This window comes from Daktulosphaira vitifoliae, unplaced genomic scaffold (assembly GCF_025091365.1).
Source record: "Daktulosphaira vitifoliae isolate Bord-2020 unplaced genomic scaffold, ASM2509136v1 Scaffold_1, whole genome shotgun sequence".
Taxonomy (NCBI): Eukaryota; Metazoa; Arthropoda; class Insecta; order Hemiptera; family Phylloxeridae; genus Daktulosphaira; species Daktulosphaira vitifoliae.
Genome location: NW_026099572.1, coordinates 62,124,566 through 62,136,850, shown reverse-complemented (window position 1 = coordinate 62,136,850; position 12,285 = coordinate 62,124,566). Strand labels below are relative to the sequence as shown.

The 12,285-nt window shown below is 27.3% G+C and overlaps 1 protein-coding gene across 5 annotated transcripts in view; it reads left to right on the top strand.

Annotated features, from left to right (window-relative positions):
* Positions 1-6,373, top strand: part of LOC126895334 (uncharacterized) — a 17,572-nt gene extending 11,199 nt beyond the window's left edge. The window contains exons 3-9 of one of the 5 annotated variants that reach the window (XM_050667090.1): positions 2,896-3,696; positions 3,756-3,887; positions 3,948-4,025; positions 4,112-4,180; positions 4,640-4,693; positions 5,009-5,077; positions 6,069-6,373. In XM_050667090.1, coding sequence (XP_050523047.1) covers positions 2,896-3,696; positions 3,756-3,887; positions 3,948-4,025; positions 4,112-4,180; positions 4,640-4,693; positions 5,009-5,077; positions 6,069-6,151 — 1,286 coding nt within the window. In that variant the 3' untranslated portion in view covers positions 6,152-6,373. The remainder of the gene's footprint in view (positions 1-2,895; positions 3,697-3,755; positions 3,888-3,947; positions 4,026-4,111; positions 4,181-4,639; positions 4,694-5,008; positions 5,078-6,068) is intronic. The other 4 variants (XM_050667088.1, XM_050667091.1, XM_050667089.1 and 1 more) reach the window with 4 other exon arrangements.
* Positions 6,374-12,285: the final 5,912 nt, after the last annotated feature.

Here is a 12,285-nt window from a genome sequence, read left to right as displayed (position 1 = left end):
TATTTTGCTTTATTAATTTTTAATTTTGTTATAGCACGGTTAAGTATGAAAATATTAACACATTAACAGTGATTTTTACATAAAAATAACATTTTTCGTTCAATTCGACGGTCATTTCCCTTTTGAGAAAAAGGTGTAGAGAAATTTTTTTTTTTTTTAATTTTAGAATTTATTATAAACTTGACATATTATTTAAAACTTGGAGTATTTCCAGAACATTTACAAAAGTTAAGTTGAAAAATTTCTACACTTTACTCGTATTTTTAAAAATTAAAACCTCCCCTGTATAAAGGAAAATGGTTCGATTAAAAAAAAAAGTATGTCAGATGAAAGGTTTATATACAATTTATTTAGAAACAACTATTTGTATTAATCCATACATTTTTCGAAAAGTTAAAGTTATTTAAAGTTAAAAATGTTAACACCAAAATTGCATATTTTTTTATTACTGCAACCATTTGCACATAAAAGATAAGTGGACGGGAATTTTTTTTTTCTTATAGTGCATATCATAAGTTATATTTAAACATATGCCTGAAGCTCGGAGTATTTTCCGAACATTTTCAAAACATAAGTTAAAAAAGTTTAATGTGCAAATGTTACTAATTTGAATTCCTCCTGTGCCAATCAAAGGGTCATATTTTCAAAAAATTTATATCAAATGAAAAGGAAATATTTAAGGTGTCATTATAAAAAAGAATTCTTAAGATTCATTAATTTTTCAATAAGTTAAGGTAATTTTTAGAGAAAAAAAATGTTGAATTTCAATGATTTTAAAAATCGTAATTTTTGGGGGATTTTCATCATTTACGAAGAACGAAAAAGAATTTTTAATTATTAAGGGTAATGTCTTCAACTATATATGATTTGTGATCTTTTGACGTATCAATTAAAATAATCGGTCCAGTGAGGCACACAAAAATATAAAAAATAATAAATAAACATTGTAATAAACCAAAAAGAAATAAATAGAAAAAGAAAATTACGAAAAGTAGCTATAATAAAATATTATAAGATGGTAGGTAGGTTTATGAGATAAGATGGTAGATAGCGGAATAACACATGTTTAAATGTGGCAAGATATGTAAGGGTGCAAAGAATATAATAATATGAATAAAGAAGAATTCAGAGGGGTGAATAAACGGAGTTTAAATACATGAGGATAATGATCAAATAAATAAAAATGTACACAAACGTTGTGACAAAAATAATAAACTGATCTCGGGGTTGAAAATATTGAATAAATGAAGTCAATTATCCTACCAAACTTTATTACCTATCTTAATGGTTTATTACGCAATAGAGTATTTATAATTTGAAAGCGGGAATTTAAATTTGTACTTACCTTGTATCCCACGTAGTGTAATGCTTATTTTAGACAATCCAATGTTGATTATGAGTTTACACTGTATTTCACACGTTGTACACTTTGAGTTCGACAGTAAATATGACCGTTTGAGAATAAAGCGTTTAATTATAAATAATACGAAACCGTTACACAAAATCTATGACTGTATTATTATATGCAAGAGATTCTATACAGTCTATATTTTTATAATTATAATCAAATAATGTATCTTTAGTTAACTTTGTAGAATGAGTATGTTGTTTGAGAGATTATATTTTATTGAGAGATCGACACCAATATTTCTTAAATTTTCCTCTGGCCTGGCCAAAACAAGATTCAGAAATATTTATATCTATGTAAAAGATTTGTCAAGGCGGAATTGTGGTGGCCCAATGTGTCCCGGTGCTAAAATAAAGCACCTTGAAAGGATGCGGCACAATAATCACCAAGACAAAAATTAAACACTAAAAACATATATTTGTAAGTTTCTCTGTGCTGTCTGCCGGCGCGATGTTCGTTAAAACAAAGACATTAAACCACAGAAGATTAGCTACCCAATACACATAGGCTTACAAATATATTCTAACCTAACACACCTAACTTTAAAAATCTTTAATTGCAACCTTTACTCTGTCTGCCGGCGCGATGTTCGTTAGAACAAAGACATTAAACCACAAAAGATTAGCTACCCAATAAGTATAGAGTTGCAATACACTTAGTCATATAATAAATATTTATCATTAACTGAGAAAATTAGAGTTGATTCGGTTTTATTATATATATAAAAAAAAATGTTTTATTTTAAAATATTAATTGACATTTATTTCCATGGTAAAATAAAAATAAAATATTATTATTTAATGAACAAATTAAATCAAACCAAAAGATTCACCAAAACAAAATTCACTTTAAAATCTCCAAGTGTCATTTAGTCCNTCACCAAAACAAAATTCACTTTAAAATCTCTAAGTGTCATTTAGTTTTAAAGAAAAATATTCTAAGTCCAAATAAATTAAAAAATAGACTAAGTCCCAGAGAGTAAGAATCTTGAATAGAGTGTCGCAGATTTTGTGTATTTTAAAATCGCCGAAAGAACTGATTTTAATAGGAAAAAATGGGTTTTTATAGTAGACGAGGGTCCTGTAGCGATCCCTAGTGTGATCTTAGAAACTGTAGATCTTAATTAATAGTTAAATGTGATTGGCTGGAGTTAATTAAAAACCCGCACATAGGCGTTAATTTGAATCTGTATGATAATCAAATTTAATTGCCTGATTTATTGATATTTTAAGTTTTAAATGAGGGAATTCTGTTTTGGTGATCTTGTGAATTCACAATATATGACATACATGTACAAAAGATAAGATAATATAATAATTTAATATTATAAGTAATAATATAATATTACAACATATTATGGTAAAATTAACTTCTCAGATTCGCATCGAAGCTAAAATAGATTAGAAACTTTTCATAAAACAAAATGGTAATAATACTTAATATTCAAGTGTATTTATGTATTTTTTTCGCTTTTTTACATACTGAAGGAAATCATAGTAAAAAAGAAAATGCAATCATCATTAATAATTTTCTACGTCAACCAGGATGGAGTAATATAAATGATGTCAAATTAATTAAGTATTGTGGCAAACAATATGAACTGAAAGATTTATTTATTGAACCTGTAAAAATGTATAATTGCGATAATTGCATACGGAAAGCAACGATATTCCTTGGATGTTCTTACTATCATGATTTAAGATTAATATTTTTATCATTAATTAAATTACAAGAACAATGTTCTGGTCTATTAATTTCTGGCGACGATAGTGTGCACAATTGTATAGTAATACTTTTAACAAAAATGATTAAAATGGTTCCCATGGCAAAATATATGAAAGGAGCGTTATATGCAATAGATAAATATCATAATAATCCCTTGAACACCCTCAAAAGAACCCGTTTTATTTTAAGTGGTATACTAACAAATATACAGCAAAATGAAACTTTATTGACTACGTTAAGAATCAGTTCGAATTCAATTAGAGATGTATTAGATACTATTGCGAAAATATCATACGCATGGCTTCTTAAACTTGATGAAGATAAGTTATATTGTCAACTAAAATATTTAGATTTTAATTCATTATGCAATACATGGAATATGGAATTTAATAACTTAAAATATCAAGGAAAATACCATGAATTTTTCATTTTTCTTAGTGATAAAATTAGAAATTTAATCCTAACGACAATCATGAAAAAGTATATTGAACTTGGATTTAAATATGACTGGAACACAAATCAGACTTTTTTACCTGCTCTACCACCTACCAATGTCAAGCAAGGTATAACTATTTATGCAATGTTACATTTATTTGAAATAATTTGTTGTTAATATATTTAGATATCGCACAAAATTCTGATATAAATTTGATACGAAATACCAATGAAGTAAATGCGCAAGAAGAGAATCAACAACATTATTACACAAGTCAGACTATTTTACCTAGTCTACGTCTTACCGATTTCAAGCAAAGTACAAATATTTATGCAATATTACATTTATTAGAAATTATTTTGTTTTTAACATATTTAGGTATCGCACAAAATTGTACAATAAATTTTATACAAAACATCAATGAAGTAAATGCGCAAGAAGAAATTCAGCAACATGGTAAAGTTCCCCTAATACTTGATACTACACTATTTTTTAATCTAAATAAATTTAAATTGATCTAACAACCATTTTAATATGTCTAGATCTTACAAAATATCCTTCTTTACTACATACGAATGTTGTAGAGAAAAAAGAAGGCATTCAACAAGAAAGTAATAATTTTGCAATACACTATAATACTTTTATTTTTTTGAGCTATTAGAATTAAGAATCAATATACTCATTCATAATACGTTGTTCATATTTTATGGAAAACCACAAAATGTACTCAGCGATTTGAACGAAAGTTAAAATAGTTTTAAAATAATAGAATAATTATTATTCTATACATAATTATAAATTCTTTAATTCTATGAACTGGTTGTAGACAATAAAATAAGTATAAATTAGAACTATAATAAGGAAAAAGGTTTTTTTATTCATTTTTTTCTCATAGTTATTGTTATCGTTTACCACCCTCGCGAAAACTTCGCATTATCCGTACAAAATAGAAATTTTTTTTTAACATTGTCACTAAGGTTATAAAATTATGTACTATTGTTTTATTCAATGAATACGAAACATGATATCACCACTCTTTTTTTTAATAATTTATTTTTGTTTAAAATTAGATGTCAATTGTGACTTTAGAGATGATTCAGTCTTACTAATTGAATATCCTGAGGGTATGGAACCATTTAATAAATACATTTAAATTAATTTTCTTATTACCATTACCATATACAATAATTGTGTAAATTTAATTTAAATGCAAGTTTTCAATATTTAATAAAAAAACACAATTAATTATTATTAGTATATTCAAAAAATGAGCGTTACTGCTAGATATCATCTACACTTGACTTAACTATCCCAAGTTCATACTGTTCTGTGACCCCGCAACTCAGCAAAATTTTAAAGTTTCCAAAACTTTACAGTACCATTATATTTTAATCTAAATAAGTTTTAAATTGACCTAAAAACCATTTTAATATGTTTAGATATTACAAAATATCCTTCGATTCTACATACCAATAATGTAGAGAAACAGGAAGACATTAGACAAAAAAGTAATGATTTTATGATCTATTAAAATACTTTTATTCTTTTATAATATGTTATTAGAATTAGGAAACAATATAATCATCCATAATACTTTGTTCATAATGTATGGAAAACTACAATATTTTTTTAGCGATATATACGAAGTTCAAAATAATTAAAATTTATATTGAATACATTATAGTTATAAAACGCTTTAATTATATGAACTGGTTGTAGAAAATAAAATAAGTATAAAGAAAATCTATAATATTTAAGAAGGTAGGAGATTTGTTATAAAAAAATAGAATAAATACAATTTTCCTTACTTTTTAATCATTATATAATATATAACATATTATATTCTTTACTCTTATAAAATACAAAATAGCACGGTTAAATGTTTTGTTTTATTTTTTATTGTAGTTTATTAGCTAGGCAGTACACAAAACATAAAATAAAGAATAATTACAATGATATTTTATAATATGTCTATAATTGATAATTATTATACCTATTGTAAAATATTAGCCCAAATTTTTGTATGGGGTATCTAATTAAAGAGCTCCACCGTCATTTTCTCGGTAACTCACCTAGCCTATCTGGGCTTGATACTTAGTATCATTGCTCATAACTTAGGGTGGCTACTTTATTTGTTTAAGTGGCAATATACATACATAATTAGCTAATAAAATAGATAATGATCTAATTAAGAAAATTACGGGTCGATAATAATCATTGAACCAGTGTTATGGAAGTTATGAACATGTTATATAGAAAAATAATTAGTTCTGTAGATAATTTTTTTTATTAGTTATAAATAAAGTTATTGTTTACCCCCCTCGCGAAATCAAAATGTTTAAAAGTTTAAATTTCGCATTATCCGTAAAAAATCGACATTTTTTTTTTTTGAACTATGTCACTACGGTTATAAAATAATGTGCTATTGTTTTATTCATTCAATATAGAACATGATATCACAACTCTTTTTTTAATAATTAATTTTTATTTTAAAATTAGATGTCAATTGTGAATTGAAAGATGATTCAGTCGAACTAATTGAATATCCTAAGGGTATGGAACCATTTAATAAGTATCTTTAAATTAATTTTCTTGTGCTAAATTTTTCTCATAGTTCCATTAACACATACAATAATTGTGTTAATTTAATTTAAATGCATGTTTTAAATATTTAATAAAAAAACAGAATTCATAATTATTAACAATATTATTATTAGTATTCAAAAAATGTGCGTTACTTATACTTTTACATTAATAATAACAAAAATAAAATACAACACAAATCCTAGAACAATATAAAAACAACAATGTTACCACTGTAATAGTAATTTGTTCCAAAATTTTGTTAAAATAGTTTAATAGAAAATTTTGTTATTTTTTTCATTGATAAAAAGTGATAAATTTATTATAAAACATTTAATTAAATGAAATATAAAAAATCATATTTTTTTTTCTTTTAGGTACAAGTTTTTCAATATATCNATCATATTTTTTTTTCTTTTAGGTACAGGTTTTTCAATATATTAATCATAAAATTTTATAAATATCAAACAATAACAAATTTTGAACTAGTATTTTATAAGTTATGAACAATTTTTATTATGGTGAGAGAAAGAGTACGGCTGATTACTGATTAGTGATAAAAATAATAACACCTGCGTCTCACTTCTAGTCCACACTATAACATGTTCATAACTTCCATAACACTGGTTCAATGATTATTATCGACCCGTAATTTTCTTAATTAGATCATTATCTATTTTATTAGCTAATTATGTATGTATATTGCCACTTAAACAAATAAAGTAACCACCCTAAGTTATGAGCAATGATACTAAGTATCAAGCCCAGATAGGCTAGGTGAGTTACCGAGAAAATGACGGTGGAGCTCTTTAATTAGATACCCCATACAAAAATTTGGGCTAATATTTTACAATAGGTATAATNAATTAGATACCCCATACAAAAATTTGGGCTAACATTTTACAATAAGTATAATCACTTTTAGATAATTACAATACTATGAGGTAATTCCTTGCCATTGAATAGAATCATAAGTTAGTAGGATTTTAAGAGTATTTATTCCAAATAAAACTTTTTTTTTATTAATAACCAATAAAAAAAAATTATATTTAAATTTTGTAAATTTTTCTTTTTTTTAGTTATTTAAGTAATATATTTTTTATTGATAAAATATTTGAAAAAAATTATCCTTGTATACATAAAACATTGTGTAATTCAATTATTTTTTTATTTTCCCAAAATCATTTATTTAATAATAAAATATTGAGTGTTCTATTAGAATAATTAAAAATTATTATGGTTTTTGAATATTAATATTTTACAATAATATTTTAAAATATTATTTGTTGCGACTGCCGTCGTAAACACACACAATAGAAAAAGAAAAAGAAAAAGAAGAAAGCACGATTCTATTATGCACGTTTTATTTAAAAAGAACAAGAATAGCCAACGAAAGGTTATAACACTGAATATCACTAATTGTTGGGTGATAGAGTTTAAAAATGGTTCTCGTCGGTGAATGATAAAACTTCTCGAAAGAACTGCAGTGGTGATCCGGTGGCGTTCACGGACGGTCAAAACAGAAAACAATCGACGGTATCGGTGTCACGAAGATGACTGTCTGCACGTATTATTGCGGCGGGGTATTCGACGCTAGGCATTTGTTGGACTTTACACCACGACGATAACGCGTGTGTGTAACGGTCCGGTTTACAGTGAAGTGGTGGCTGAGAAGGTGCTGATACGACCGCGGGGTGTCAACGTGTGACAACGCCGTGGCCGTGTCATATTTTACAATGACTAAATTTTATAATGATTCCAAAGCAAGGCCTGTTTTAAAATATTACATAAAGTACTGTTAATTTAAATATGAGTAGTTGCAGTAATTGATTTTATAGTAGTTTAGAAAATGATCTTAATATTGTGAATACACCCTGTAGTACTTTGGGGATAGAACCAGTTTCATTGAAGAATGTAGCAAAATCTCGACGTTCTAATGTTGTTAATAAAAAAGTAGATTCTTTAGGCGCTCATTTATAAAAAAAGTTTACTTTTTAATATACATAAAATTCCACATACTTAAAAAAATATAGTGTCTCACACTGAAACTGGTCTTCTTCTTCTTCTTCTTCCTCGCCTTAATCATAGCTACTTGGGTCGGCCACCCTTATCCTAAACTTCCACTTGACACGATCTTCCACATCATCGACGCTCACATCAGCTGTCCTCAAATCGCATTCAATAGCATCCCTCGATCTCTTTTTTGATTCTCCTCTACCTCTTCTTCCTTCAACATTAATTTCTATAATTGTTCTCACAGCTTCCGATTCTTCTCTCCTCATAATATGACCAAACCATCTAAGTCTATTTTCTTTCATCTTATCCACGATGAATGCTACAGCTATACTTCCTCTTATATGCTCATTCCTTATTCTATCTTTTCTAGTCACTTCATTCATCCATCTAAGCATTCTCATCTCTGCTACATTCATTTTTTACTCTACTTTCTTATCAACCGCCCAATACTCTGAACCACACATTATAGCTGGCCTTATTACAGTCTTGTAGAATTTACCTTTCAGCCTCAGTGGAATTTTTTTATCGCATAAGACGCCAGAAGCATCACTCCACTTCAACCACCCGCATTTAATTTTGTGTCTTACAACCTCGTCAAATACCACTACTCTTTTGCACAACTGATAAAACAACATTTTAAATGCTATAAAAAACCAATTAGCTACCTATATTTGTAATCCCTTGTGTATTATACCTGTATATTAATTCAAAAATTTGAAACTTTAAATGATTATATCTAATAAACGAATTAAGTTATATTAAAAATTCAAATGCCATTTACTATTAAATTAAAAACTCAAACATTTTATTAAATTANAAGTTATATTAAAAATTCAAATGCCATTTACTATTAAATTAAAAACTCAAACATTTTATTAAATTAAAAATATGTGTTACCATTTAAAAAAACAAAGTTGACCCCCCTCCAAGGCATAAGGGATGAACTTAAAAAGTATTACATAGTTAAAAATTCAAGAATAATGTGTAACTAAAGATAATGATAAAAAAAAAAATGTTTAAATTATTATTATTCTGCAAGTAATTGAGTGGGTTATGATAAAAAAATCACCCTGTATTTTTAATAGTAATTAGAATATATATATATATATACAGGGTGTTCAGTAAGTTAGGAAACAGTTAAATTGTTACAAACAATGAGTACAATAGAAATTCGTTTCCTGACTTACTAAACACCCTGTATACGTAAGCCGTATGCACGCGGATGATAATGGTCAGTCAAAATAAAAATTTGTTTATATATATATATAATATTGATGACACACACGTGTGTACGGGTACGATAAACAAAAATAAATTTATACAGGAATAGTATTGCCGTCGTGTGATGAGCGAGGCGTGGGGAGTGGTGAATGCGTTACGACAGTCTAGTCTCAAGGCCATAGACGACGGAATATGCGATATCGCGTGGCACTTGGAGAGTTACAAACATACATACATACAGGTGAAACTAATATAAGCGTGTTAATAAAGTGTTTCAAACGCACAGAAGATTTTTTTTAGATTTTAGATTTGATCACGTCAATATTATAGTTAGCGTAAAAATGTATAGAATAAAAACTATTTAGTATAAAATTTCTAACAAAAAAGGTTCTAATATATTTTTTCTAAAATATATTATTACTGTGATAATTAAAAAATATCTTTTAATTTTTATAATTTTGTGAAATTAATAATATTATGACTATTTACCATGAACACGCCTGATAAAAAATTAATAAATACTTTAATGCTATGTAAGATAAATAGTATTTATAATTTGAGACTCTAAAAATTGAAGGGGCTTAACCTTATTAAATATAACAATTTTTTTGTTTTGGGGCTATGACGCTATTGCCTTCAATTTTTAAAATATATATATACAGAATGTTCAGTAAGACAGGAAACGGGTTTCTATAGTTCTCATTGTTTGTAACAATGAGAACAATAGAAACCCGTTTCCTGACTTACTGAACACTCTGTATATATATTTCAACAATAAAAATAAAAAGTTTTAATTTTTTGTATAGTTAAATAGAATTGAGCCCTGATCAGTAGATTTCAAGTGAAGTGCGTTAAACAATACGCTATGGGACTCACAATTTGAAGTACTGTTTTTATTGAATTATAAAAGACAATTATTATTATTAAGTACTGATTATGGGTCATATCTATATATGAATTATCAGACTATATATTTGCGTTATTTTTGTCATTGAACGGAAAGCTTGTATATACTTGTACAAATTTTTATTTTTTATTTAATTTTTATCTTATTAGAATATGTCACAAAGAAATGTGTTATTTAATCGATTCTATAAATAATCATTAACTGGGAGTAAATTACCGTCAATTAAATACTGCATAAGTGTGTTATTTTACAATACGATGTTTACATTAAGCTAAAAGTTATAGTATCAAATTCAACTTTTTTTATTATAAACTTTCACGAAAAAAATTTTAAGGGACCAAAAATGGTTAAAATGTCATTTTTCACTGATTATTTTTAACATATTAAAATTTAAAATCACTAATAATTTAAAAAAAAAACATTTTTTTTTGTTTTAATTATTTTTTTTTTTATGTTAATGGAGAAGTGTGGTGCGGTGGTCATACTAGTTGTTGATAAAACTGTAGTATTAAGTCGCACCTACCGCTGTAGATGAACGGATGGGTGACCATGCTCGCGCTTCTACGATGGTGAAAAAGCACCATATTCAGAGTGCAGAAGGGAACGGGAAACCAATGCACTTAAATTTACCCAGGATATACCAATCAGTTGGTATTAACCAATCTAACGGTTGTAAAAAAAAAAAATAATAAATATGTTAATACTCATTTTTTACTAGTTAATAATAATATAAAAAATTAAAAATTATAGAAAAGTCTAATTGCAGATTTGAAAATAGCACGAAAAGTTGAAAAAGAAAAGTATATATTTTCATCTGATGAAAGTTTCTTGTAGTCAAGTGTATTTATTCATAAGTAACAAACAGTTTTTTTTTGGTAAAGTATTGCATCAAGCCCTTTAAATTTTTATACACGTTAAAAGTAAATAAATATACAATTGCTTTATTTTATTTATAATTTCTCTGTATAAATTACAATATTATATTATTTAAGATCAATTTCATACTGAATTTAATTACCATAATTAGTATTTATTCTTATATTATATTTTAAAATCAAGCAATCACTTATTAGGAAATTTTTACACATTTGCCATAAAAATTGTACCTACTTTGTAATTTTTAATAAATTATCCGAAAAAATTACAATACTAAGTTATTAAATATCAATCTCATACTATATTTAATTGCAATAATAAATATTTATTCATATATTATACATCTAAATGAAAAAAACACATATCAGGAATAATATAGAAAATAGCAATTCATTTTGCTTTTGGAATAATCCACAAATTTCTTAGAATTAAACATTATTTACAGATTTGTATCGAAGCGTTTCTTATGATTGTCATTTTAATCACTGTCAGATATCATTTATACCTTTCCATATATGGCACGTCTACCCTGTGCCTTAGCACTATTATACTACCATTTTTAACACGCTTATATTAGTTTCAAATGTATGTGAGTTGTGTGTTTGTAACTTTCCACGCGGCACGTGTTATTATTCTCGCGTACCTATGACCTTGAGACTAGACGTCGTAACGCATTTACCCCACCCTGCTCACCACACGTAACAACACTAACTCTGTATAATTTTATATTTTTGGTTTTCGTACCCGTACACGCATGCGTGACATTAATTTTATATATATAAACAAAATTTTTATTTTGACTGACCAATACCATGTAATGCGCCTTACGTATGTATATTTATATATTCCTACCGCCGCTGCCGCCGTTTATACCTTAAGCCGTGTTCCTATTACTCGAAAGGTGTTCGGAGTGGTGGCGGGTATCCTGTCGTCACTGCCGACCGCCGATCTGCTCAGACCTGAGGACCGGCTAGCGCTCAGGCGAATGACCATGCTCCGGTGGCGGACTCGTCTCTCGGAGGAAACGACGAGAGGCGAGTGGACCAGGTCCCTCATAGGGCCTGGACAGGTGGATGGACCGGACTCACGATGAGATGACTTATAGTCTCACCC